At 47.3% G+C, this 26,973-nt stretch overlaps 2 protein-coding genes and 1 non-coding gene across 6 annotated transcripts in view; 1 reads left to right on the plus strand and 2 right to left on the minus strand.

Moving 5' to 3' along the window:
• Window positions 1-26,973, minus strand: part of CDC42EP5 (CDC42 effector protein 5) — a 74,363-nt gene that overhangs the window by 46,775 nt on the left and 615 nt on the right. The window contains exon 1 of one of the 2 annotated variants that reach the window (XM_032612981.1): window positions 256-369. The exons of the other annotated variant lie outside the window; for it this stretch is intronic. The gene's annotated coding sequence lies outside the window, so the exon portion shown is untranslated. Of the gene's footprint in view, window positions 1-255; window positions 370-26,973 lie in introns of those variants that run through there. 2 annotated transcript variants of the gene reach the window in all.
• Window positions 604-2,951, plus strand: LOC116743807 (leukocyte immunoglobulin-like receptor subfamily A member 6). Of its 3 annotated transcripts, none has more exons than XM_032612826.1 (6): window positions 604-720; window positions 865-915; window positions 1,099-1,383; window positions 1,531-1,833; window positions 2,061-2,357; window positions 2,620-2,951. In XM_032612826.1, exons 1-6 carry the CDS (start codon window positions 687-689, stop codon window positions 2,934-2,936), a joined length of 1,287 nt encoding a protein of 428 aa, XP_032468717.1. In that variant the 5' UTR covers window positions 604-686; the 3' UTR covers window positions 2,937-2,951. The 3 variants fall into 3 exon arrangements, with proteins under 3 accessions (XP_032468717.1, XP_032468719.1, XP_032468718.1); XM_032612828.1 differs by having other exon boundaries at window positions 2,655-2,917; XM_032612827.1 differs by having other exon boundaries at window positions 614-720; window positions 880-915.
• Window positions 18,913-18,984, minus strand: TRNAE-UUC. The gene has a single exon. It is a non-coding gene; the product is annotated as a tRNA-Glu (tRNA).

The following is a 26,973-nucleotide window of genomic DNA, read 5'->3' on the forward strand; positions in this document are numbered from 1 at the left end:
CTATGTGCCATAAAAGTGAAGACAGGAGCATATAATAAGGAGACAATGCCCAAGGATCAACGGCCACCGAGCAGGCAGGAACAACTCAGGGGTTTGTTCCCAGGAAGGTGGGGTGGACACTGTTTCAAGAAAAAGGGAGAAGTCCCTGAAGGGGGCTGAGATAGAAAGCAAAGCCACACTCTGGAGCCAGGGGAGCAGGCATGTTTCCTTCCTTATTTCCCCGAACTTCTCCTCTGTGCTCATTGCCACACTGACCTCCAGGGAGCTGTAGGCAGATGTTAAACGTGTGTCTCTGCTGATCTGAGCTCGGCGGTGCAGCAGGAACCTGCAACCTCCCTGAAGCATCGCCAGGGCCAGGGTGACCCCTGTCCATGGTGAGGACCCCACAGGGACCTGCCGATGGACCGGCTAAGGACGAAGGAGACCCAACGGGGAGGCTGTGAGAGGGAAAGACGTGCTCGGGTCACCCTCACCTGGAAGGGGCGTCTCAGGAAGACACCGGGTCTCTCATGGGAATGACAGCCAGGCTCCTGGGGAGGGGCAGTTCCCCTTCCTGTGGGGCCGCTGACGTGACAGTCCCGTAACGGGGAGGACCAGCCTCCCAGTGGACACACCCTCGGGTCTCCGTCCTGAGGGCACCGTGGTCTCCTCCATCTGCACCGCCTGAACCACAGGGACGAGACGCCATGACCCCCAGACTCACGGCCCTGCTCTGCCTCGGTGAGATGGAGGAGGGGGAGGGGAAGCCCCAGCCAGGGAGGGACCCCTCCCCACAGCCAGGCTGCTCTGTCAGGACACCCCAGGACTCAGGAGGCTCACGGGTAGGAGAGGCGCTGCTCAGGATTCAGGGCGAGCCTCTCACAGGGGTCTCTCTTCCAGGGCTGAGTGTGGGCCTGAGACCTCAGGTGCAGGCAGGTGAGTCTGTCCCCAGGTGTCCCAGCTCCCTCCTGATCATGGGGACAAGGGGCTACCCCCAGGCAGTGGGGTGGGGAACAGCAGTTTTGAGCTGAAGGAAGGGGAGTCCGGGAGGTTGGGGGCAGAGAGCTGGGGACCTGGGGGTGAGGATGTCTTGTGACCCAGCCTCTGATGTCCTTCCAGGCACCCTCCCCAAACCCACCATCTGGGCTGAGCCAGGCTCTGTGATCCCCTGGGGGAGCCCCGTGACCATCTGGTGTCAGGGGACCCTGGGGGTCCGGGAGTTCTATCTGAATAAAGAGGGAAGCTCAGCTCCCTGGTACAGACAGCCCTCACCGGAGCCCGGGGACAAGGGCAAGTTCTCCATCTCACACATGACACAAGACTATGCAGGGAGATATCACTGTTACTATCACAGCCCCACTGGCCGGTTACAGAGCAGTGGCCCCCTGGAGCTGGTGGTGACAGGTGAGAGGACACTCGGGGGTCCCAGCATCGGGCTCTGCCCTCAGGAAGAGGGTCTGCTCTCAGGGGTGTGTCCCTCTCACAGCCCAGCCCTGGAGGAGGAAAGGGGGGTGTGAGCCCCATTTCAGAAGCTCCCTCCTTCTCTCCTAGGGGCCCACAGGAAACCCACCCTCTCAGCCCTGCCGAGCCCTGTGGTCACCTCGGGAGGGAACGTGACCCTCCAGTGTGGCTCATGGCAGCGACTGGACGGGTTCATTCTGACTAAGGAAGGAGAACCCAAGTCCTCCTGGACCCTGGATGCACAGCGAGACCCTCATGGGCGGACCCAGGGCCTGCTCCCCGTGGGTCACGTGACCCCCAGCCACAGGTGGATGTTCAGATGCCACGGCTTTTACAGGGACACCCCCCAGGTGTGGTCGGCCCCCAGTGACCCCCTGAAGCTCCTGGTCTCAGGTGAGGAGGTCCCACCCTGGCCTCACGTACTTCTTGAGGCACGAGACAGATTATTAGATGCTTTTCTCCCAGGATTGTCCCAGATAAGAGGGTGGGGTGAGGGGGGAGCGGGTCGCACAGGACAGAGACACAGAGTGTGAGCGACAATGAGGCCTGGGGACCAGGATGGGAGAAGGGGCTTCATGGGAGGAACCAGCCCCTACAGCCCAGGGTTGGTCTTCCCCCAGGTGTGTCTGCGAAGCCCTCCCTCCTGACCCCGCAGGGCCCTGTCGTGGCCTCTGGACAGAGCCTGACCCTCCAGTGTCGCTCTGACGTCGGCTATGACAGATTCGCTCTGTCCCAGGAAGGGAGACAGGCCCTCCCCCAGCGCCCTGGCCAGCAGCCCCAGGCTGGGCTCTCTCAGGCCGACTTCCCCCTGGGCCCGGTGACCAACACCCTCGCGGGCCGGTACAGATGCTACGGTGGACACAACCTCTCCTCCGAGTGGTCGGCCCCCAGTGACCCCCTGGACATCCTGGTGGCAGGTGAGGAGCCAGCGGGTCAGTCAGGGACCCAGACTCTGCACAGGCCCTGCCGGGGGAGCCCCAGCTGGTGATGCTGGGACCAGGCGTGAGGGGTCCCCAGGGAGGGAGCGAGAGAGACAGAGAGAGACGGGGGTGGGCAGGGAGAGGGAGAGACTCGGAGAAAACAGAGACAGACAGAGATGAGGGGCCTCAGGGAGGCCCTGCTGAGTCGCAGTTAGGAACCAGGGGGCGGGCAGCCCCTCACCCCCCTTCCTCTCTCTAGGGTGGTTACCTGACACGGCCTCCCTCTCGATGCAGCCGGGCCCCGTGGTGGCCTCAGGAGAGAACGTGACCCTGCTGTGTCAGTCAGGGAGCACAAAGGAAACTTTCCTTCTGTCCAAGGAGGGGGCAGCCCGGCCCCCACTGCGTCTTAGATCAAAGTACCGAGGTGGGCATTTCCAGGCCGAATTCTCCATGAATCCCGTGACCTCAGCCCACAATGGGACCTACAGGTGCTACAGCTCACTCAGCAGTCACCCCTACCTGCTGTCTCACGCCAGTGCCCCCCTGGAGCTTGCGGTTTCAGGTGAGGGACCCTGACCCTGTCCTCTCTGACTCAGTCAGCTCAGGGCTCTGTCCCCAGAAATGTCTGAGGTAGTAATGAATGAGGGGACACAGTGGGCCTCCAGAGAGGAGTCCCTGTGGAGGACTGGGCCTCGGATAACCATGGTGCCTTCCCCCCCCACCAGTGATGACTCTCCCTGACTGCCCCGTCCCCTCTCACCCCTGTGACCTGAGGCACATCCCTCACGGCAGGTCTGTGTCCACACGTTACACACCTTCATGCTCTGGCCCACTTTCATGTAATATATTTGTGTTTTTTTAATTTCCACATTGGCTGCTGTGTGCTATTGACCTCCATCCCTTCAGTCAGAAACAGAATGTCGTTTAAGTAACTGAATAAATGGGTCAACTTGGGGTCCTGTTTCGAACAGATAAATCCAAAACTCTTCCCTAAAAGTCCCTCTGGACCCCTCAAGCCCTTCTCTCCTCGTCAGATGACACCTGGTATAGTTTCTCCAGAAACACCATTAGTGTGAAGGAACACCGTGGCGTTTGAAGTGACAGTCAGCTGCTGTGCTGGTAAACGGGCTTAGGAATTTATCATTTTGTAAAAAGCCCAGATGTATGGCATTTGTCTCTTTCTTCAGTGTAAATCCTCTCTTCGGGCTTCCCTGGTGGCTCAGTGGCTGAGAGTCCGCCTGCTGATGCAGGGGACACGGGTTCGTGCCCCGGTCCGGGAAGATCCCACATGCCGCGCAGCGGCTGGGCCCGTGAGCCATGGCCGCTGAGCCTGCGCGTCCGGAGCCTGTGCTCCGCAACGGGAGAGGCCGCAACAGTGAGGCCTGTATACCGCAAAAAAAAAAAAAATACTCTCTTCGTGGCCAACCTCATGGTACGTGTATGAATGCGCTAAAGCAGAGTGGGGAAGTAATGCGTAGAATTGTCCTTCCCAAAGAACTGAGCCTGATCCAGCTGGAGCACAGCTCGGTGATGACCCCGATACACACAGATGTGTCCTTTACATAAAGCATCACGAGTAGATCATTTCCACTTCAGCTTTATGCCCTGGTTTCCATGAAATTATCCTAGTCCTAGGCCTTTGCATCCTAGTCCATCCCCATGAGAGGCAAAAGAGAAAACAATGGAAATACCAGCTGTGGGAGAAAACACTGAGCACTTTAAGTCCCAATACATTACTGGCAGGTGTACTAACCGCCTCAGTCAATCTGGGGAGTAAATAAGAATTATCGGTTAAAAGGAGACACACAGCTCTGACCCACAGTTACATAACTTAGGGAAAAGGTGTACATAACCATGGGTATACATTCAGGAGAACTGTGACAGAGGGCTCGTTCATATTAGACAAAATCATAGAAACAAATCTCACCGAAAATGAATGGATTCTTATACATATGCAACCGAATTTTATGAGACAGAAAAATACACAAAGTTAAACGGCTACAATAATACAGATCAATTTTCAAGCCTGATGGTCAGTAAGTAAAGGAAAACTATAAGAGTGTACTTCATTACATCATATTCAAAAGCGGACAATGTGGGACCCAACTAAACAAAATAAGAATCTAAAGAGGAAAAATAACAATTGATACCAGAGAAATACAAAAAATCATGAGAATACTATAAACAATGCTTTGCTAACAAACTGGACAACCTAGAAGAAATGGACACGTTTTAGGAACATACAGCCCACCAAAACTGAATCGAGAAGAAATAGTTAACTTTGAATAGACTGATCACTACGACTGAAATAGAATCTGACATGGACATATCTACACTACCAAATGTAACACAGAGAGCTAGTGGGAAGCAGCCGCATAGCACAGGGAGATCAGCTCGGTGCTCTGTGACCGCCTGGAGGGGTGGGATAGGGAGGGTGGGAGGGAGACGCAAGAGGGAGGAGATATGGGGATATATGTATATGCATAGCTGATTCACTTTGTTATAAAGCAATTATACTCCAATAAAGATGTTAAAACAACAGAAAGAAAAACCTCCCTGCAAACAAACATCCAGGACTGGATGACCTCATGAGAGAATTCTGCCAAACGTAAAAAGAAGATCTTACACTGAGCCTTCTCAAACACTTCCAAAATACTGAAGAGGAGGAAACAGTCCCAAAGGCATTGTCTGAAGCCACAATCACCCTGATACCCAAAACGAGACAAAGACACTGGCAAAAAAGAAAATTACAGACCAATATTTCTGATGAATATAGATGCAAAAACGCTTAACAAAATATTAGCAAACCAAATCCAACAACACATAAAAAGAATCATACACCATGATCAAGTTGGATTCATGGCAGGGTCACAAGGATGGTTCAACATACACAGATCAATCAGTGTGATACAACGTATCAACAAAAGAAAAGACAAAACCCATTCCGCACTAGGAACTCCAGCTGGAAGAGCCAGGTGCGAGGCCTCTGCACGTGGCCCCCTGTGAGCAAGTGAAACCAGACTAAACACAAAGGAAAAAGAAAAAGCCATCGCAGAGCCGTGACTGTTTTCAAGGCTACTGTTTTTCTCTGTGAAACACACTGCCTTTGGGGCAAAACAAGGAAGAAGCTGGTGATTCTCACGTGCAGCACAGAAGGAGAGCCACTGCAGGCCAGCCTCCCCAACCCTGACGGCACTCCAGCCGTGTGGCTGACAGGGTCTTGGTGCTCCAGCCGGGTGTCAGGCCTGAGCCTCTGAGGTGGGAGAGCTGAGTTCAGAGACCACCAGAGACCTCCTGGCCCCATGAAATATCAATCGGTGAGAGCTCTCCAAGAGATCTCCGTCTCCACGCTAAGACACAGCTCCACTCAACGACCAGCAAGCTACAGTGCTGGACACCCCATGCCAAACAACTAGCAAGACAGGAACACAACCTCACCCATTAGCAGAGAGGCTGCCTAACATCATACTAAGCTCACAGACGCCCCAGAACACACCACCAGACATGGTCCTGCCCACCAGGAAGACAAGATCCAGCCTCATCCACCAGAACACAGGCACCAGTCCCCTCTACCAGGAAGCCTACACAAGCCACTTACCAACCTTACCCACTGGGGGCAGACACCAAAAACAATGGGAACTATGAACCTTCAGCCTGCAAAAAGGAGACCCCAAACACAGTAAGTTAAGCAAAATGAGAACACAGAGAAATACACAGCAGATGAAAGAGCAAGGTAAAAACCCACCAGACCAAACAAATGAAGAGGAAATAGGCAGTCTACCTGAAAAAGAATTCAGAGTACTGATAGTCAAGATGATCCAAATCTTGGAAATAGAATGGAGAAAATACAAGAAACGTTTAACAAGGATCTAGAAGAACTAAAAAGCAAACAAACAATGATAAACAACACAATAAATGAAATTTAAAATTCTCTAGAAGGAATCAATAGCAGAATAACTGAGGCAGAAGAATGGATAACTGACCTGGAAAATAAAATAGTGGAAATAACTACTGCAGAGCAGAATAAAGAAAAAAGAATGAAAAGAATTGAGGACAGTCTCAGAGACCTCTGGGACAACATTAAATGTACCAACATTCAAATTATAGGAATCCCAGTAGAAGAAGCGAAAAAGAAAGGGACTGAGAAAATATGTGAAGAGATTATAGTTGAAAACTTCCCTAATATGGGAAAGGAAATAGTCAATCAAGTCCAGGAAGCACAGAGAGTCCCATACAGGATAAATCCAAGGAGAATCATGCCAAGACACGTATTTTTCAAACTATCAAAAATTAAATACAAGGAAAAATACTAAAAGCAGCAATGGAAAAGCAACAAATAACATACAAGGGAATCCCCATAAGGTGAACAGCTGATCTTTCAGCAGAAACTCTGCAGGCCAGAAGGGAGTGGCAGGACATATTTAAAGTGATGAAAGGGAAAAACTTACAACCAAGATTACTCTACCCAGCAAGGATCTCATTCAGATTCAACAGAGAAATTAAAACCTTTACAGACAAGCAAAAGCTAAGAGAATTCAGCACCACCAAACCAGCTTCACAACAAATGCTAAAGGAACTTTTATAGGCAGGAAACACAAGAGAAGGAAAAGACCTATAATAACAAACCCAAAACAATTTAGAAAATGGTAATAGGAACATACATATCGAAAATTACCTTAAATGTAAATGGATTAAATGCTCCAACCAAAAGACACAGACTGGCTGAATGGATACAAAAACAAGACCCATATATGCTGTCTACAAGAGACCCACTTCAGACCTAGGGACACATACAGATGAAAGTGAGGGGATGGAAAAAGATATTCCATGAAAATGGAAATCAAAAGAAAGCTGGAGTAGCAATTCTCATATCAGACAAAACAGACTCTAAAACAAAGACTATTACAAGAGACAAAGAAGGACACTACATAATGATCAACGGATCAATCCAAGAAGAAGATATAACAATTATAAATACTTATGCACCCAACACAGGAGCACCTCAATACATAAGGCAAACATTAACAGCCATAAAAGGGGAAAGCGACAATAACACAATAATAGCAGGGGACTTTAACACCCCACTTTTGCCAACGGACAGATCAACCAAAATGAAAATAAATAAGGAAACACAAGCTTTAAATGATACATTAAACAAGATGGACTTAATTGATATTTATAGGACATTCCATCCAAAAACAACAGAATACACTTTCTTCTCAAGTGCTCATGGAACATTCTCCAGGATAGATCATATCTTGGGTCACAAATCAAGCCTTGGTAAATTTAAGAAAACTGAAATTGTATCAAGTATCTTTTCCGACCACAACGCTATGAGACTAGAATTAGAAATGAAAAGGAGAAGTAACAACTGACACCACAGAAATACAAAGGATCATGAGAGATTACTACAAGCAACTCCATGCCAATAAAATGGACAACCTGGAAGAAATGGACAATTTCTTATAAAAGCACAACCTTCCGAGACTGAACCAGGAAGAGACAGAAAATATAAACAGATCAATCACAGGCATTGAAATTGAAACTGTGATTTAAAATCTTCCAATAAACAAAAGCCCAGGACCAGATGGATTCAAAGGCAAATTCTATCAAGCATTTAGAGAAGACCCAACACCTATCCTTCTCAAACTCTTCCAAAATATAGCAGAGGGAGGAACAATCCCAAACTCATTCTATGAGGCCACCATAACCCTGATGTTACAAAAAAAGAAAACTACAGACCAATATCATTGATGAACATAGATGCAAAAATCCTCAACACAATACTAGCAAACAGAATCCAACAGCACATTTAAAGGATCATTCACCACGATCAAGTGGGGTTTATCCCAGGAATGCAAGGATTCTTCAATATACGCAAATCAATCAATATGATATACGATATTAACAAATTGAAGGATAAACACCATATGATAAACTCAATAAATACAGAAAAAGCTTCTGACAAAATTCAGCACCCATTTATGATAAAAACTCTCCAGAAAGTAGCCATAGAGGGAACTTACCTCAACATAAGAAAGGCCATATATGACAAACCCACAGCCAACATCATTCTCAATGATGAAAACCTGAAATCATTTCCACTAAAATCAGGAACGAGACAAGGCTGCCCACTCTCACCACTATTATTCAACATAGTTTTGGAAGTTTTAGCCACAGCAATCAGAGAAGAAAAAGAAATAAAACAAATCCAAATCGGAAAAGAAGTAAATCTGTCACTGTTTGCAGATGACATGATAATACACATAGAGAATCCTACAGATGCTACCAGAAAACTACCAGAGCTAATCAATGAATTTGGTAAAGTAGCAGGATACAAAATTAATGCACAGAAATCTCTTGCATTCCTATATACTAATGATGAAACATCTGAAAGAGAAATTAAGGAAACATTCCCATTTACCATTACAACAAAAAGAATAAAATACCTGAGAGGGAACCTACCTAAGGAGACAAAAGACCTGTATGCAGACAACTATAAGACACTGATGAAATAGATTAAAGATGATACAAACAGATGGACAGATATACCATATTCTTGGATTGGAAGAATCAACATTGGTAATGACTATACTACCCAAAGCAATCGACAGATTCAATGCAATCCCTATCAAACTACCAATGGCATTTTCCACAGAACTAGAACAAAAAATTTCACAGTTTGCATGAAAAACAAAAGACATGGAATATCCAAAGCAGTCTTGAGAAAGAAAAACGGAGCTGGAGGAATCAGACTCCTTGACTTCAGACTATACTACAAAGCTACAGTAATCAAGACAGGATGGTACTGGCACAAAAACAGAAATAGAGATCAATGGAACAGGATAGAAAGCCCAGAGATAAACCCACACACATATGGTCACCTTATCTTTGATAAAGGAGGCAAGAATATACAATGGAGAAAAGACAGCCTCTTCAATAAGCGGTGCTGGGAAAACTGGACAGCTACATATAAAAGAATGAAATTAGAACACTTCCTAACACCATACACAAAAATAAACTCAGAATGGATTAAAGTCCTAAATGTAAGGCCAGACACTATAAAACTCTTAGAGGAAAACACAGGCAGAACACTCTATGACATAAATCACAGCAAGATCCTTTTTGACCCACCTCCTAGAGAAATGGAAATAAAAACAAAAATTAACAAATGGAACCTAGTGAAACTTAAAAGCTTTTGCACAGCAAAGGAAACCATAAACAAGACCAAAAGACAACCCTCAGAATGGGAGAAAATATTTGCAAATGAAGCAACTGACAAGGGATTAATCTCCAAAATATATAAGCAGCTCATGCAGCTCAATATCAAAAAAACAAACAATCCAATCCAAAAAAGGGCAGAAGACCTAAATAGACATTTCTCCAAAGAAGATATACAGGTTGCCAACAAACACAGGAAAGGATGCTCAACATCACTAATCATTAGAGGAATGTAAATGAAAACTACAATGACGTATCACCTCACACCAGTCACAATGGCCATCATCAAAAAATCTACAAACAATAAATGCTGGAGAGGGTGTGGGGAAAAGGGAACCCTCTCGCACTGTTGGTGGGAATGTAAATTGATACAGCCACTATGGAGAACAGTATGGAGGTTCCTTAAAAAACTAAAAGTAGAACTACCATATGACCCAGCAATCCCACTACTGGGCATATACCCTGAGAAAACCGTAATTCAAAAAGAGTCATGTACCACAATGTTCACTGCAGCACTACTTACAATAGCCAGGACATGGAAGCAACCTAAGTGTCCATCGACAAATGAGTGGATAAAGAAGATGTGGCACATATATACAATGGAATATTACTCAGCTATAAAAAGAAACGAAATTGAGTTATTTGTAGTGACGTAGATGGACCTAGAGTGAAGTACAGAGTGAAGTAAGTCAGAAAGAGAAAAACAAATACCATATGCTAACACATATATATGGAATCTAAAAACAAAAAAGGTTCTGAAGAACCTAGGGGCAGGACAGGAATAAAGACGCAGACATAGAGAATGGACTTGAGGACACAGGGAGGGGGTAGGGTAAGCTGAGACTAAGCGAGAGGGTGGCATTGACATATATACACTACCAAATGTAAAACAGATGGCTAGTGGGAAGCAGCCTCATAGCACAGGGAGATCAGCTCAGTGCTTTGTGACCACACAGAGGGCCGAGATAGGGAGGGTGGGAGGGAGACGCAAGAGGGAGGGGATATGGGGATATACGTATACACATAGCTGATTCACTTTGTTATACAGCAGCAACTAACACAACAATGTAAAGCAATTATACTCCAGTAAAGATGTTTAAAAAAAACACACACAAAACCACATGATCATCTCAACAGATGCGGAAAAAGCATTTCATAAAATTCAACACCCATTCATGATAAACACTCACCAAAGTGAGTACAAAGGGGACATATCTCAACATAATAAAAGCTATTTATGATAAACCCACAGCCAACATAATACTCAATGGTGAAAAGCTGAAAGCCTTCCAGCTAAATTGTGGAACAAGACAAGGATGCCCACTCTCACCACTTCTGTCCAACATAGTATTGCAAGTCCTAGCCACAGCAATCAGACAAGGAAAAAGAAAAAGGTATTCAAATTGGAAGCAAAGAGGTAAAACTGTCATTGCATGCAGATGGCATGATACTCCATACAGAAAACCCTAAAGACTCCACACAACAACTATTAGAACTGATAAGTTAATTCAGCAAGGTAGCAGGATGCAAGATTGACACAGAGACATCTGTTGCTTTTCATTACACTAACAGTGAAATATCAGAAAAAAATGTAAAAAATCAATCTCTTAAAATTGCATCAAAAATAAAATACCTAGGAGTAAACCTGATGAAGGAGATGAAAGACATATACTTTGAGAACTGTAAAACATTGATAAAGGAAACTGAAGATAATTCAAAGAAATGGAAAGCTATCCCATGCTCTCAGATTGGAATAATTGATACAGGTAAAATGGTCATACTACCCAAAGCAATCTACAGATTTAACACAATACCTATCAAATTACCCATGACATTTTTCACAGAACTAGAACAAATAATCCTAAAATTTATATGGAACCACAAAAGACCCAGAATTGCAAAAACAATCCTGAGGAAAAAGAACAAACCTGGGGGCATAACCCTCCCAGACTTCAGACAATACCACAAAGCTACAGTAATCAAAAGAGAATGATATTGGCACAAAAACAGACCCAAGGATCAATGGAACAGATGTGAGAGCCCAGAAATAAACCCATACACCTATGGTCAATTTTAGTATTCGACAAAGGAGGCAAGAATATACAATGGAGAAAAGACAGTCTCTTCAACAAGTGGTGCTAGGCAAACCGGACAGCTGCGTGTAAAAGGATGAAATTAGAACATTCTCTAACACCATACACACAAAAAGATTCAAAATCAATTAAAGACCTAAATGTAAGACCAGATACTATAAAACTCCTAGGGAAAAACATAGGCACAATACTCTTTGACATAAATCACAGCAATATTTTTTTGGATCTGTCTCTTTAGAGTAATGGAAATAAAAAATATATATAAACAAATGGGGTCTAATTAAACTTAAAAGCTTTTGCCCAGCAAAGGAGACTGTAAACGAAATGAAAAGACGGCCTACTCACTGAGAGAAGTATCTGCAAACGATGGGACCAACAAGGGATTAATTTCCAAAATATACAAACAGCTCATGGAGCTGAATATCAAAAAAACAAACTACCAAGTTAAAAATGGACAGAAGACCTAAACAGACATTTCTCCAAGAAGACATACAGATGGCCAACAGGTACATGAAAAGACGGTCTACATCACTAATTATTAGAGAGATGCAAACCAAAACCACAGTGAGGTTATCACCTCTACCGGTCAGAATGGCCATCATCAAAAAGTCTACCAATAATAAATGCTGGAGAATGTGTGGCGAAAAGGGAACCCTCCTACACTGTTGGTGGGAATATAAATTGGTGCAGCCACTATGGAGAACAGTATGGAGGTCTTTTAAAAAACTAAAAATAGGGCTTCCCTGGTGGTGCAGTGGTTAAGAATCTGCCTGCCAATGCAGGGGACACGGGACTGAGCACGGGTCCGGGAAGATCCCACAGGCCACGAAGCAACTAAGCCCATGAGCCACAACTACTGAAGCCCGCGCGCCTAGAGCCCGAGCTGCGCAACAAGAGAAGCCACCGCAATGAGAAGCCCGCGCACCGCAATGAAGAGTAGCCCCGCTCGCCGCAGCTAGAGAAAGTCCGCAGGGAGCGACGAAGACCCAACGTAGCCATAAATAAATAAATAAATTTATTTAAAAAAAAAAAAAAAAAGAGTTACTGTCTGGGGGACAAGAGGTGGGGAGGAGCAGAAACGACTCAGAGGTCTGGATGGAGAGGAATGACCAGAAGGTGCTGCTGTGGATAGAAACAAGGAAGTCAGAGAGAGGAAGGGTTTGCGAGAAACAAAACCGCGTTCCCGGTGCAGGAGGCAGGTGGTGGTTCCTCTGTGTGTCAGTTGACAGGATTAGAAATATCTCCCCGAGCCTCCTTCTCCCCTGGGGTCATCCGTTCTGTGACAGCCCCACCGGCTCCGCTAGACAAGCAAGGCAGACAGTGGAGGAGCCCTCAGTGCTTCACCCGCTTCCACCTCACATACAATGAACCCATCCAACAGCCCTGGCCCGAAGCCCCGCGAATCCATGACCCTGGTCCAGCACCACAGTCAAGCTCGGCGGCAGACTCAGGAGGACTGGTTGGTGCAACCCAGCACCTCCTTCCTGGCTCTTCCACCCCAGGGCCTCACTCCCAGCTGAGGAATTTGATTCTCACGGCCCCAACCTGATCCACTGCAGGACCCTCCCCTAAAAATAATTCTCCCGGGGTCTCCACCTGCCTTCAAGTAAATTCCAAGTATCTCCAGATGACATTCCCCGAGGCTGACGATCAGAAGGGGCTGACCTCTCAGGACCAGCGAAGCTAACTCCTACCTCAAAGCAAGCTCATCCCAGTTAAGCACCTCCCCTCCCCAGACGCACACCTGAGTTCTCACCACACTTGTGTCTTCTCAAGGGGTCATCTTTGAGCCGATTATGAAAACCACAAACCCCTTTCCAAACCACCTAGAAGTCTTCCTGATTCATCCCACTCAACTGCGGATGTATTTTGTTGTAGGATTTGTGGAAGGGTTACATAAGAAAACCTCATAAACCACTTAGATACTGACCCACTCATCACCTAGTGGTCAAATGGTGCTGGAGCTCTATCACTGTTTATTGCCATCACAGTCCTCCCACAGTCCAATCCCTGCGGAGCGGCGGCCATCTCAGCACAGCTGTGTGTTCATACCTTCCTTTCCGGAAAGTTACCCTCTTGTCTTAAGGATAAAATCCAGGCACACTTGCAGGGTGCACTAGACCCTGTAGGACCAGGGCCCAGCATCCCCTGAACTCCAGTGCTCAGAATAGCTCCCCCTCTTCCCGGCCCAGGGTGCCGGCCCCTCACCACTCCTGTGCTAACCTCCATCAGCTTGGGTCTCTCCTTCTCCAGAAAGTCCCCGCACTCCCATCACAAGGTTGCTGGGCTTCCACCTGTCACTGGGCCTCACTGTTTTCCTCCTTCTGTACAACTGAACAAAACTAGACCCAAATTATTTATTGTCTAAATATGTATTGTCTGGTGTCATCATCAGAGCTCCATGAGTCCAGGGAAAGAATCGGTCACCGTCACCGATGAATCTCATGTCTGGATATAGTAACCGCTCAATAAACGTTGGAAGGAAGGAACAAATTTTGCATTTCCAGCATCTCAGGAAAGGGAAGGGGCTTCTCCAAGGTCACACAGGTTCTATGAAAAGCAAAATCAGAACTGGAACCAAGCAGTGCGCTGGGCGGTGCCACGCATGTGTCTCTTGCTTCCACAGTGTTTGGACTGAACAGACCCAAGGGCGCCCCTTCCTCCAGACTCTGACCACCCTCCAAGCTTTTTTCCAGTCACAACCTTGGAATCACCCACTCAGCTCTCCTCGCCCTCCGGGACCAGCCAACACCATTTTCTGAGCTTAGCTCCTTACTGCCGACCAAGCATGAGCTCCCAGATTCGTCACGATTACTCCGCCAGGTGGAGGCCGCAGTCACCCACCTGGTAACGTGCATCTGCCGCTCTCCCACACCTACCTGTCTCTGCGCTTCTCTTCCGACCCGACGCAGCAGCTCGCGAGGGCCAGAGACATCGTTTCGCGAACTGGCCGAGGAGAAGCCGGACGGCCCGAGCTCACTGGAAAAGGCAAAAGCAGCGCTGTGGCCGCGCCCTCTTCCAGGACGTGCCGAAGCCGTCCCAGGAGCCGTGGGGAAAGCCCAGGACGCCGTGGAAGCCGCCCGGCTGACGGAGAAGAACCTGCGCCAGGCCCTGTGGGTCCGCAGGCCCTGGGCTCTGCCCGCGCAGACTCCACCTCTGGACTTCCTGTAGCCACTTCCTGGATGAGCAGGTGAAACTCATCAAGAAGATGGGCGACCACCTGACCAACCTCCGCAGGCTGCTCGGCCCCCAGGCTGGGCTGGGCGAGTGTCTCTTCCAAAGGCTCAGCCTCAGGCACCACTAGGAGCCCCTGGAGCCCAGCGGCCTGTGAGGAGCCCCTCTGGGGTCAGGGCTTCTGCCTGCAGCCTGTCCCTGCAGCCACTGGGCAGCTTGTTAACCGCCCTGGAGCCCTCTCCGCGCCCCGGGCGGAGCCAAAACTGGGCTGCTCCTAGGCCCTGCCCTGCATCCTCAACTTCCTGTCCTGGGATGAGTGTCACTCTCTGGCTTTGGGTTTGGCCCGAGGAGAGGCAGAGTGCGTGGGGTCTGGTGAGACCCAGATATGCTCTGGAAGGTCCCAGAGCCTGCTGTCTCCTGGGCCCCATCCTGCAGGTAGAGCAGCGTGAGGCCCTGGGGGGCTATTCCTCTTTCTGAGAGGCTACTATGAAGGAACCCGACGTGGAACACAGAGCCTGCACCTTGTCACCCCCCGTGCATCTGTCTGTCCTGCTGGCTCTGTGGACTTTGTGAGACACCAGCACGGCTGGGGACCATGGGAGGCACAGCCACGACCCTGAACCTCACTGCCCTTCTCTGCCTCGGTGAGCTTTGGGGAAGGGAGCGGGGAGGGGGCCCCTCTCCTCCCAGGTCTGAAGCTGAGAGACCCCAGGTCTCAGGAGATGAGTGGGGGCAGAAATTGTGGGGGAGGAAGGATGTGCTCAGCCCCAGATCTGACCCCAGAACTCAGGGCCCAGACCAGGCCTGGAGCATCTGTGATGTGTGCTGGGGGATGGGTGCTCACAGGGAACTCTCTCCCAGGGCTGAGTCAGGGCCCGTGGAACCAGGTCCAGGCAAGTGAGGCCCCCCCAGACCTCCTGCTTCAACCCAACAAGCCCCTGGTCATCTGGGGGGAACACAGCAGGTCTGAAATGATGGTGACCTGTCTGGGAGGAGCCTGGGGAATGACAGCTGGGGAAACTGAGGGGAGAAGGGCACCCCTAACTCTTCAGGTCTGATCCCTTTCCAGGGGTCCTCCCCAAACCCTCCATCGGGGCTGACCCGGGTGTCATGGTCACCAAGGGAAGCCCTGTGACCATCTTGTCTCCGGGTTCTCTGAGGGCTGATGTCTACCGTCTGTATAGAGAGAGAGGCCCTCTGGACTCTGGGAGGCTAAGGCCCCACAGGACTCCAGGAACAAGGCCAGTTTCCCCTTTGAATCCTCGAGCTCAAGCACTGCAGGGCAGTATCAGTGTGTCTATCACAGCAGGAAAGACAGGTCAGAGTAGAGTGACCCCCTGCCCCTGGTGGGGACAGGTAGGAGGGTGGACCCGGGTCCCCTCCCACTGCGGCGGCGTCCTCACAGGCAGAGGGAGCAGAGTGTGGGCTCAGGGGGACGGACGTCTCCCCTCACAGCCCACACCTGCGGTGAGCAGGGTAAAGGTTCCTCTTTAACCCAGCCCCTTCCCCTCCCTCAGGAGTGCACAGAGCCCCTCCCTCTCAGCCCAACCACGCCCTGTGGTGGCCTCAGGAGAGAGCGTGTCCCTGGCATGCAGCTCACAGTCTGCAGCGGGCACTTTGCACCTGCTGAAGGAGGGAGGTGCTGACCCATCCGACACCGGACATCGAGGACCCATGGGAGGGGACAGGCCGTGTGCCCTGTGGGCCCCCTAAACTCCTCCCGTGGGGGAACCTGCGGATGCTATGATTCTCCCAGCTCCCTGCACACGTTTGGTCACACCCCAGTCACCCTCTGAATCGCCAGGTCACAGGTGAGGGCCCCCAGCCCCATCGTTTCCTGGACCCCTGACCTCAGCCTTGTGCCCAGTGAGCCCTGGGGTGATGGGGGGTCAGGGGCAGTGGACTCCCGGGGAAGAACCACTGGCGGGAGGCCTGGGAGACCAGGGAGAGCTCGCACTGCAGCCCCAGTGAGCAGTGTGGGGTGTGCGTCCCCCTCGGTGCCACTGTCCCTTCTCTGCAGGCGTGTAAAGGAGCCCTCCCTCTCAGCCCAGCCGGGCTCACTCGTGCTCCGTGGAGACAGCCTGATCGCCGGTGAGCAACCCCTGTCCTGCCCCATGTCCTGACTGTGTTCTCAGGGTGCTGGGCCCAGAGCCACCCCTGGTGCTGATGGGGTCCTGGGAGGGGTCCTAGAGCAGACATTGAGATAGGGCAGTGGTCCAGGGAGAGTGAGTGAGAAAAATGGAGCGGGTGCCGGGAGATAAGAGAGACCCACACAGAGGGGCTGAGAGCAGCTGAGAGGGGGGTCACAGACAGGGTCCCTGGAGACAGGATGGTGGTCCCTCAGCTCAGGGTCAAGGGTGTGTTGGGGGTGGCTCTGTACACATCACGACCTTCCTCGCCCCCAGGAACGTACAGGAAACCCTCCCTCTCAGCCCAGCTGTGGGCCTCAGAACCCTGCAGAGACAATGTGACCCTGTAGTGTGGCTCTGAGGTCTGGTCCGATCCCCTCCATCTGTCCAAGGAGGGGTCACTCACTCCTCTCCAGCACCTTCGTCTGCAGGACACGGCTCCACCCTTTCAGAACAACTTCACCTTGAGTCCTGTGACCTCAGCCCACAGTGGGACCTACACGTGCTACAGCTCACTCAGCACCTCCCCCTCCCTGAGGTCACAGCCCAGCGACCCCTGGAGCTCCTGCTCTCAGGCGAGGAGCCCCCTCCCCATATCCATCGAGGAGCCAGACCCTCGGCTCACAGCCCTGTCCCAGGGGAGGTCTGAGCTGGAGGAGAAGAAGGGGGACACAGAGACGTCGGCCACAGGTGGCCCCACCCCACGGAGGGAGGGACAATACAGGGGGAGTCCCTCTCCCTCTACTCCACTCACCCCACCCCAGGGTCCAGGCAGTGCTAGGTGTGTGCAGAAGGGAGGCAGAAGAGCGGAAGCTCTGAACTTTGAGGGAAGACGTGGAGCTAAGAACAGCATGAAGATCCAGACACGTGCCACATCCTCCTTCTGTCCCTGTTCCAGGCAGCACTGGGGGCCTGCAGACTCTCACCCACATGCACGAACGCCATGTCTGCTGAGTAACAGAGTCCTCTTAGCCTAGAAGAGACACAGTCTCCCCAGTCCTGGGCTGAACTTCTGTTAACCCTTCCCCACTAAACCTTTACAGAAGGGTCGCTTCCCACTGGACCTGGGGGCGGGAGTGGAGATGAAGGAAGGAGGGGGCTTCATGTCTCAAGTATAACTGAGGTCACTGGTGCCTACTGGGTGGTCACAGTGAGAAGAAATGCATGAAGGGGAAGATGCCCAGCTGAGAGAGGGAGAGAAGAGCAGGTGCCCTCCTTGCCTCTGTCTGGGTGCTGATTCCTAGGAGCACTTAGAGTCATCACGGCACCTATGGAATCAGCCCCACAATATGAAGGGCAGAGTGAAGGTGGCCTCTCATTTTCAGGTCAAGGAGGTGGTGGGATTCACTGGAGAGCTACATGTAAGTCATCAAATTAGAACACTCCCTCACACCATATACAAAAATAAACTCAAAATGGTTTAAAGACCCCAATATAAGACATGACACTATAGGACTTCCCTGGTGGTACAGTGGTTAAGAACCCGCCTGCCAATGCAGGAGACACGGGTTCGAGCCCTGGTCTGGGAAGATCCCACATGCCGCGGAGCAACTAAGCCCGTGCACCACAACTACTGAGCCCGTGCTCTAGAGCCCGCGAGCCACAACTACTGAGCCCACGTGCCACAACCACTGAAGCCCACGTGCCTAAAGCCCGTGCTCTGCAACAAGAGAAGCCACTGCAATGAGAAGCCCACACACCACAGTGAAGAGCAGACCCCGCTCGCTGCAACTAGAGAAAGTCCTTGCACAGCAACGAAGACTCAACACAGCCAAAAATAAATAAATAAAATAAATAAAATTTTTAAAAAAGACATGACACTATAAAACTCCTAGAAGAGAACATAGGCAAAACACTCTTTGATATAAATTGTACCAATATTTTCATAGCCTTATTTATTTTTTTGGCCGTCCCGCGCCTCTTGCAGGATATTACTTCCCCGACCAGGGCTTGAACCTGGGCCACAGCAGTGAAAGTGCTGAGTCCTAACCACTGGACCACTAGGGAACTCCCAATTGTACTAATATTTTCTTAAATCAGTCTCCCAAGGCAAAAGAAATAACAGCAAAAATAAACAAATGGGGCATAATCAAACTTAAAACCTTTTGCCCAGCAAAGGAAACCATCAACAAAATGAAGACACAACATACGCAATGGGAGAAAATATTTGTAAACAATACGACCAAAATATACAAACTGCTCATATGACTCAAACTCAAAGAAGTAGACAACCCAGTCAAAAAATGGGCAGAAGAACTAAATAGACATTTTCCCAAAGACATACAGACAGCCAACAGGCACATGAAAAGATGCTCAACAATGTTAATTACTAGAGAAATGTAAAGCAAAACTACAATGAGGTATCACCACGGTACAGTCACCAGGGCTAACATCAAAAACTGCAAATAATAAATGCTGGAGAGGGTACGGAGAAAAGGGAACCCTCCTACACACTTGATGGGAATGTACATTGGTGCAGCCACTGTGAAAAACAGTAAGGAGGATGCTCAAAAACCGCAAAGTAGAGCTACCATATGATCCAGCCCCCTGGGCATATGTCTGGAGAAAACCGTAATTTGAAAAGATACATGTACCTCAGTGTTCATAGCAGCACTATTTACAAGACAAGCCACATAGCCAAGACATGGAAACAGCCAAAGTGCCCATCAACAGATGATGGATTAAGAAGATATGGTATATGTATGGTATATATATACACATACATATATATACATAATGGAATATTATTCAGCCATAAAATATGAAAGTTGCCATTTGCAGCAGCATGGATGGAAGTAGACAATAGTATGTGTAGTTAAACAAGTCAGAGAAAGACACATACCATATGATATCACTTATATGTGAAAAATAATACAAAGAAATCTGTACACAAAATAGACCCACAGACATAGCAAACAAAATTATGGTTACCAAAGAGAAGAGGTGGGGACAGGATAGAAATTAAAAGTATGGGATTAACAGATGCAAACTACTATATGTATAATAGATAAGCAACAAGGATTTACTGTATAGCACAGAAAATTATACCCAATATCTTGTAATAACCTATAAAGGAATATAATCTGCAAATCACACACACACATACACACACACACAAAAGAATCACTATGCTGTACTCCTGAAACTAACAATATTGTAAATCAACTATACTTCAGTTTTTTTTTTTTTTTTTTTTTTTTTTTTTTTTTTTGGCGGTACGCGGGCCTCTCACTGTTGTGGCCTCTCCCGTTGCGGAGCACAGGCTCCGGAAGCGCAGGCTCAGCGGCCATGGCTCAGGGCCCAGCCGCTCCGCGGCATGTGGGATCTTCCTGGACCGGGGCACAAACCTGTGTTCCCTGCATCGGCAGGCGGACTCTCAACCACTGTGCCACCAGGGAAGCCCCATATACTTCAGTTTTAAAAAGAAGTATAATTGATATGACAAGAGATGACAGAAAATGAAAAAAAAAGAACTACAGGCACCACAAATAGTCAAAGAATCTTGAAAAAGAACAAGGCATCACTGCCAGATTTCAAAATATACTACAAAGATATAGTATTAAAACAGTATGCTGGGCTTCCCTGGTGGCGCAGTGGTTGGGAGTCCGCCTGCCGATGCAGGGGACACGGGTTCATTCCCCGGTCCGGGAAGATCCCACATGCCGTGGAGTGGCTGGGCCCGTGAGCCATGGCCGCTGAGCCTGCGCGTCCGGAGCCTGTGCTCTGCAACGGGAGAGGCCACAACAGTGAGAGGCCCGCGTACCACAAAAAAAAAAAAACCAACAGTATGTTAATAGAAAACAACAAACAGATATATAGACCAACGGAACAGAATCAAAATCCTAGAAATAAACCGACCCGTGTATAGTCAACTAATATTTGACAAGAGAGTCAAGAGTAGACAATGGGTAAAGGATAGTCTCTTCAATAAATGGTGTTGGTCATATATACAATGGAATATTACTCAGCCATAAAAAGAAACGAAATTGAGTTATTTGAAGTGAGGTGGATGGACCTAGAGTCTGTCATACAAAGTGAAGTAAGTCAGAAAGAGAAAAACAAATACCATATGCTAACACATATATATGGAATCTAAAAAAATAAAATCGTTCTGAAGAACCTAAGGTCGCAGACGTAGAGAATGGACTTGAGCACATGCGGAGGGGGAAGGGTAAGTTGGGACGAAGTGAGAGAGTGGCATGGACATATATACACTACTAAATGTAAAATACATAGCTAGTGGGAAGCAGCTGCATAGCACAGGGAGGTCAGCTCACTACTTTGTGACCACCTAGAGGGGTGGGATAGGGAGGGTGGGAGGGAGGGAGATGCAAGAGGGAAGAGATATGTGGACATATGTATACGTATAGCTCATTCACTTTGTTATAAAGCAGAAACTAACACACCACTGTAAAGCAATTATACTCCAATAAAGATGTTAAAAATAAATAAATGGTGTTGGAAAAACTACCTGACGTGCAAAGCACGTCATTAGACCTTTCCTTATCTTACCTCTACTTTTTTGGATTAGAACATTTACGATTTACCCTCTTAACAACTTTCAAGTATATACGACATTATTGTTAATTATAATCACAATGCTGTGCATTAGACCCCCAGAACTTACTCATCCTCCACCTAGAAGCTAGAAGAACTGTGGTTTGTTAATTTTGCCTGCTGTATTATATACTGGAAACACCCTTGTAGTATTTTATTGTCTATATGTGCAAGTTTTTCTAGGTTTTATATGGCAAAAATCTCCTGGGTAGCATAAACATATTTGAAAATCTAAGGGATAACGATGCTTTCTTATTTAATTGACTGTCTTATTTTGTATAACCAGAAACAATGTGGAGTAATTCCTTTTGTCCCAGACCTTCACTAACACGTGTTATTGTCAGACTTTAAAAACAGTTTGCTAGTCTCACATTCAAGATATTGAATTCTTAGATTAAAATTTCCCCAAAGAAATCTCCAGGCCTAAATGGTTTTACCTGCAAATTCTACAAAACATGTAAAAACAATAATATTAATTCTACTCAATCTCTTCTAGAAACTAGATGAGGAGGAAATGTTGTATTAATTTATGAGGCCAGACCAACTCTCGTAGTAAAAGTAAAGAAAACGAAAACAAAATAAAACAAAACTTTGCAGGCCAATCTCCCTCATGAGCATAAACACAAACGTCTTCAACAAAATATTAGCAAATCTAACAACATACTTTTAAAATACTACACCACATCCAAGTGGGGCTTATCCCAGGAATGCAACATTGGCTTGATATTCAAAAATCAAGCAACCAGGGCTTCCCTGGTGGCGCAGTGGTTGAGAGTCTGCCTGCCGATGCAGGGGACACGGGTTCATGTCCCGGTCCGGGAAGATCCCACATGCCGCGGAGCGGCTGGGCCCGTGAGCCGTGGCCGCTGAGCCTGCACGTCCGGAGCCTGTGCTCCGCAACGGGAGAGGCCACAACAGTGAGAGGCCCGCGTACCACAAAAAAAAAAAAAAGAGACACGGCAGAGTCTGTCCTTGGACTAAGACCCTGTTCAGAATGAGACACACCCTAGAACTTCTTGTTGAACAGGGGCATTATTTCCCCTAAATGAGTATCTGCCCTCAGGAAAAGCCAGGTGAGTCCAGGAGAGACTATGCACCCAGCTGGTCCAGCAGAGCATCTTAAAGACCCTTCAGTTACAGTCCTCACACCTGTGTTCCCCTGAGCCTCTTTGCTGGTTATATGAACTTCCCACATAAACCAGTAGCTCCCACAGCTCTGCACGTCATAGCACAAGAGACTTCAAGGAGATAAATCTCAGTTAAAAGCACTGGACTGGGAGTTTGAACCACCTGGCTCTTGTAAGATAATCATCTGTTGACATGCTGAATGTGAATAAATCACATGTGCTCTTTCAGGGGGTTTCATCCTTGTTTTTGGTTTTTTTTTTCCAAGTAAATTAAAAATAAATAAAGCAAAAAAAAGTAAATATTCTTCCACAAAGTAGCTGGGAGGCTTACAATAGATGACACATGGGCTATAAAATACAAAATATAATTACTATTATTAAGTATTTGCCTCTCTTGAGACAGTAGTCCACCAAATCTCACTAAGAGCCAAGAGCTTCGATGCATTTCTATCCCTAAATATGGATACTCAAAGGGCTACAGATTCCCTGGAAGGTCAATTAGAAATAAATGTACCCCAGGGAAAGATATACTGTGTTCTTGGATTGGAAGACTCAATATTGTAAAAGTGACCACACTACCCAAGGCAATCTACAGATTCAGTGCAGTCCCTATCAAATTACCAAGGGCATTTTTCACGGAGAAAGAACAAAAAATATCTTCATTTGTATGGAAACACAAAAGACCCCGAATAGCCAAAACAATCGTGAGAAAGAAGAACAGAGCTGGAGGAATCACACGCCCTGATTTCAGACTATACTATGAAGCTACAGTCATCAAAACACTATGGTACTGGCACAAAAACAGACTCATAGATCAATGGAACAGAATAGAGAGCCCAGAAAAAAAACCACACACTTATGGTCAATAAACTTATGACAAAGGAAGCAAGAATATACAGTGGAGAAAAGATAGTCTCTTCAATAAGTGGTGCTGGGAAAACTGGACAGCTCCATGCAAAAGAATGAAACTTAAGATTCTCTAACACCATATACAAAAATAAACCCAAATGGATTAAAGACCTAAGTGTAAGACTGGATACTATAAAACTCCTAGAGGAAAGTATAAGCAGAACATGCTTTGACATAAATTGCAGCAATATTTTGGGGGATCCATCTCCTAAAGTAATACAAGTTTAAAAAATAAACAAATGGGAACAAATTAAACTTAAAACTTTTAAACAGCAAAGGAAACCATAAACAAAATGAAAAAACAACCTAGGACTGGGAGAAAATATATGCAAACAATGCTAAGGACAAGGGATTAATTTCAAAAATACACAAACAGCTCATACAGCTTAATATATTAAAAAAAAACTCAATTACAAACTGGACAGGGGCTTCCCTGGTGGCGCAGTGGTTGAGAGTCCGCCTACCGATGCAGGCGACATGGGTTCGTGCCCCGGTTCGGGAAGATCCCACGTGCCGCGGAGCGCCTAGGCCCATGAGCCATGGCCGCTGAGCCTGCGTGTCCAAAGCCTGTGCTCCGCAACGGGAGAGGCCACAACAGTGAGAGGCCCGCATACCACAAAAAAACAAAACAAAACAAAAACTGGACAGAAGACCTAAATAGACATTTCTCCAAAGAAGACATACACATAGCCAAGAGGCATGTAAAAAGATGTTCAACATCACCAATTATTAGAGAAATACAAATCAAAACCACAGTGAGCTATCACCTCACACTGGTCAGAATGGCCATCATCAAAAATCTACAAATAATAAATGCTGGAGAGGGTGTGGAGAAAAAGCAACCTTACTACACTGTTGCTGGGAATGGAAATTGTTGCAGCCACTATGGAGAACAGTGTGAAGGTCACTTAAAATCTAAAAACAGTTACCTAATGATCCTGCAACCTCACTCTTGGGCATATATCCGGAAAAAATTCTAATTCAAAAACATGCATGCACCCCAATGTACCTAGCAGCACTATTTACAATAGGCAAGACGTGGAAGCAACCTTAATGTCCATTGACAGATGGATAAAGAAGATGTGATATATGTATAATAGAATATTACTCGGCCATAAAAAAGAATGAAATAATGCCATTTGAAGCACCATGAATGGACTTAGAGATTATCATATTAAGTGAAGTATGTCAGAAAGAGAAAGACACATATCATGTGATTTCACTTATATGTGGAATCTTAAAACATGGTACAAATAAACTTATTTATAAAACAGAAATACACTCACAGACAGACAAAACAACCTTGTGGTTACCAAAGGGGATAAAGCGGGAAGGGATCAATTAGGAATTTGGGATTTGCAGATACACACTACTTTACATAAAATAGATAAACAACAAGGACCTACTGTATAGCACAGGGAACCATGCTCAATATCTCATAAAAATCTATAACGGAAAGAATCTGAAAAAGAATATGTATATATAAGTGAATGACTTTGCTATACACTTGGAACTAATGCAACATTGTAAATTAACTATACTTCTATTTAAAAAAAAAAAAAGAAGTAATTTTGCCCCCACTGAGGGTGAGGGAGAACCCTAGTCCCCTTAAGTGGAGGATGCCCTGTGGTCTAGGTCTGTGGTCTCTTCAAGTGCTGCCTAATGGCATTCTCATTTCTCTCATTAGAAACTGTGACAGATATCTGTTTAGTCTTCTCATTTTATTTCCTGTGTAGATTAGCTATTGTTTCTATTTTTCCATTTCTGGTCTCACTAGGATGCATTCTAGAAAAATTAATCAACGTTTTAGGCAAGACGGCAGGACAGGAAGTCCCAGCTCTCATCCCCGCACATAAACAGTGACAAAAGTACGGTATTTGGGGAAAATAAATTTTATGCGAACTGCAGGATCCAGTTAGCAAGGTGCAACACCTCGAATGAGCATAGAACCAAGAAAAACCTCTTTGAAAGGATAAAAGGAGCAGTTCCCTCCCCCGTCCCCCCTCCCCCAAGCTGGCACCCTCAGCCCTGAGAGGCTCCTCCGTTTGGCCCAGGCCAGAGGGAGTCAAGCTGCACCCACATCCCCAGGCTCCGGGCACTGCCTCAGAGACCTCCTGGCCTCTCACCTCACTCAGAGCCCGAGGCCACAGGCCCACGTGGGGGCAGCAAAAAAGGAAGAGAGGGACAGGCGCTGTAGTAGCCGGCAGAGCCTGGCAGGACGGAGAGGAGGACCGATCCTGAGACTTCTCCCTCAGGAGGAGGAAAATGGAGCCCGCCCCCAGCCCCCGCCGTCCCCTGCACTCCTCCAGGGGAAGGGGGGACACGGTGAAGGCACACAACTAGGAATCCTTGCCCCAGGAGGGAGGGCTGTGGAGCTTGCACGTCCACAGAACACGTTTGAGAGGCTCCAGAATCTCTAACTCGGCTGATCTGCAAAATCCGACCATAAGGACTGGAACAGGTGGCTGTTTCTTCCAACACATAGACACCAAAGCAAAGCTATAAGACACACGAAGAATCAGGGAATGTGACGCTGCCGAAGGCAAAACATAAACCGTAAAAGATGAAGGTCTATCAGTTGCCTAACTGTTCAAAATAACTGTCTTAAAGAAGCTCCATGAACTATCTTCCACAACGGTGCCAAGAACACACAATTGGGAAAGGATATTGCTTTCAATAAATGATGCTGGGAAAACTAGACACCCACGTGCAGAAGAATGAAACTGGACCCTCAGCTCACACCATATATAAAATCAAGTCAAAATGGATCAGAGACTTAACCATAAGGACTGAAACCATAAAACTACAAGAAGAAAGCATAGGGGAAAGGCTTCTTGACGTGAGTTTGGGCAATGGTTTTTTGGATATGACACCAAGAGCACAGGCAACAAAGATAGAAATAGACAAGGGGATTGCATCATATTAAAAGCTTCTACACAGCAAAGGAAACAGAGTGAAACGGCAACATATAGAATGGGAGAAGATATTTGCAAACGATGTATCTGATAAGGAGCTACTTGTCAAAATATACAAGGAGCTCACACAACTCAATGCAAAGTAGTAACAACCCAATTTAAAAAATAGGTAAAGGACCTGAATAGGCATTTCTCAAAAGAAGACATCCCAATGGCCAAACAGTACATGAAAAGGTGTTCAACATCACTAACCCGCAGGGAAATACAAATCGAAACCACAATGAGATATCACCTCACACCTGTTAGAATGGCTGTTATGAAACAGACAAAAGATAACAAGTGTTGGGCTTCCCTGGTGGCACAGTGGTTAAGAATCCACCTGCCAACGCAGGGGACATGGGTTCGAGCCCTGGTCGGGGAAGATCCCATGTGCCATGGAGCAAGTAAGCCTGTGTGCCACAACTACTGAGCCTGAACTCTAGAGCCCA

This window comes from Phocoena sinus, chromosome 19, assembly GCF_008692025.1.
Source record: "Phocoena sinus isolate mPhoSin1 chromosome 19, mPhoSin1.pri, whole genome shotgun sequence".
NCBI lineage: Eukaryota > Metazoa > Chordata > Mammalia > Artiodactyla > Phocoenidae > Phocoena > Phocoena sinus.

What these genes read in the sequence shown, in the direction of transcription:
- LOC116743807 (XM_032612826.1), top strand. Translation starts at nt 687, where the DNA reads ATGACCCCCAGACTCACGGCCCTGCTCTGCCTCG. An exon ending in GAGACCTCAGGTGCAGGCAG is followed by an intron (nt 916 to 1,098) that starts GTGAGTCTGTCC and finishes ATGTCCTTCCAG; the next exon opens with GCACCCTCCCCAAACCCACC. An exon ending in CCTGAAGCTCCTGGTCTCAG is followed by an intron (nt 1,834 to 2,060) that starts GTGAGGAGGTCC and finishes GTCTTCCCCCAG; the next exon opens with GTGTGTCTGCGAAGCCCTCC.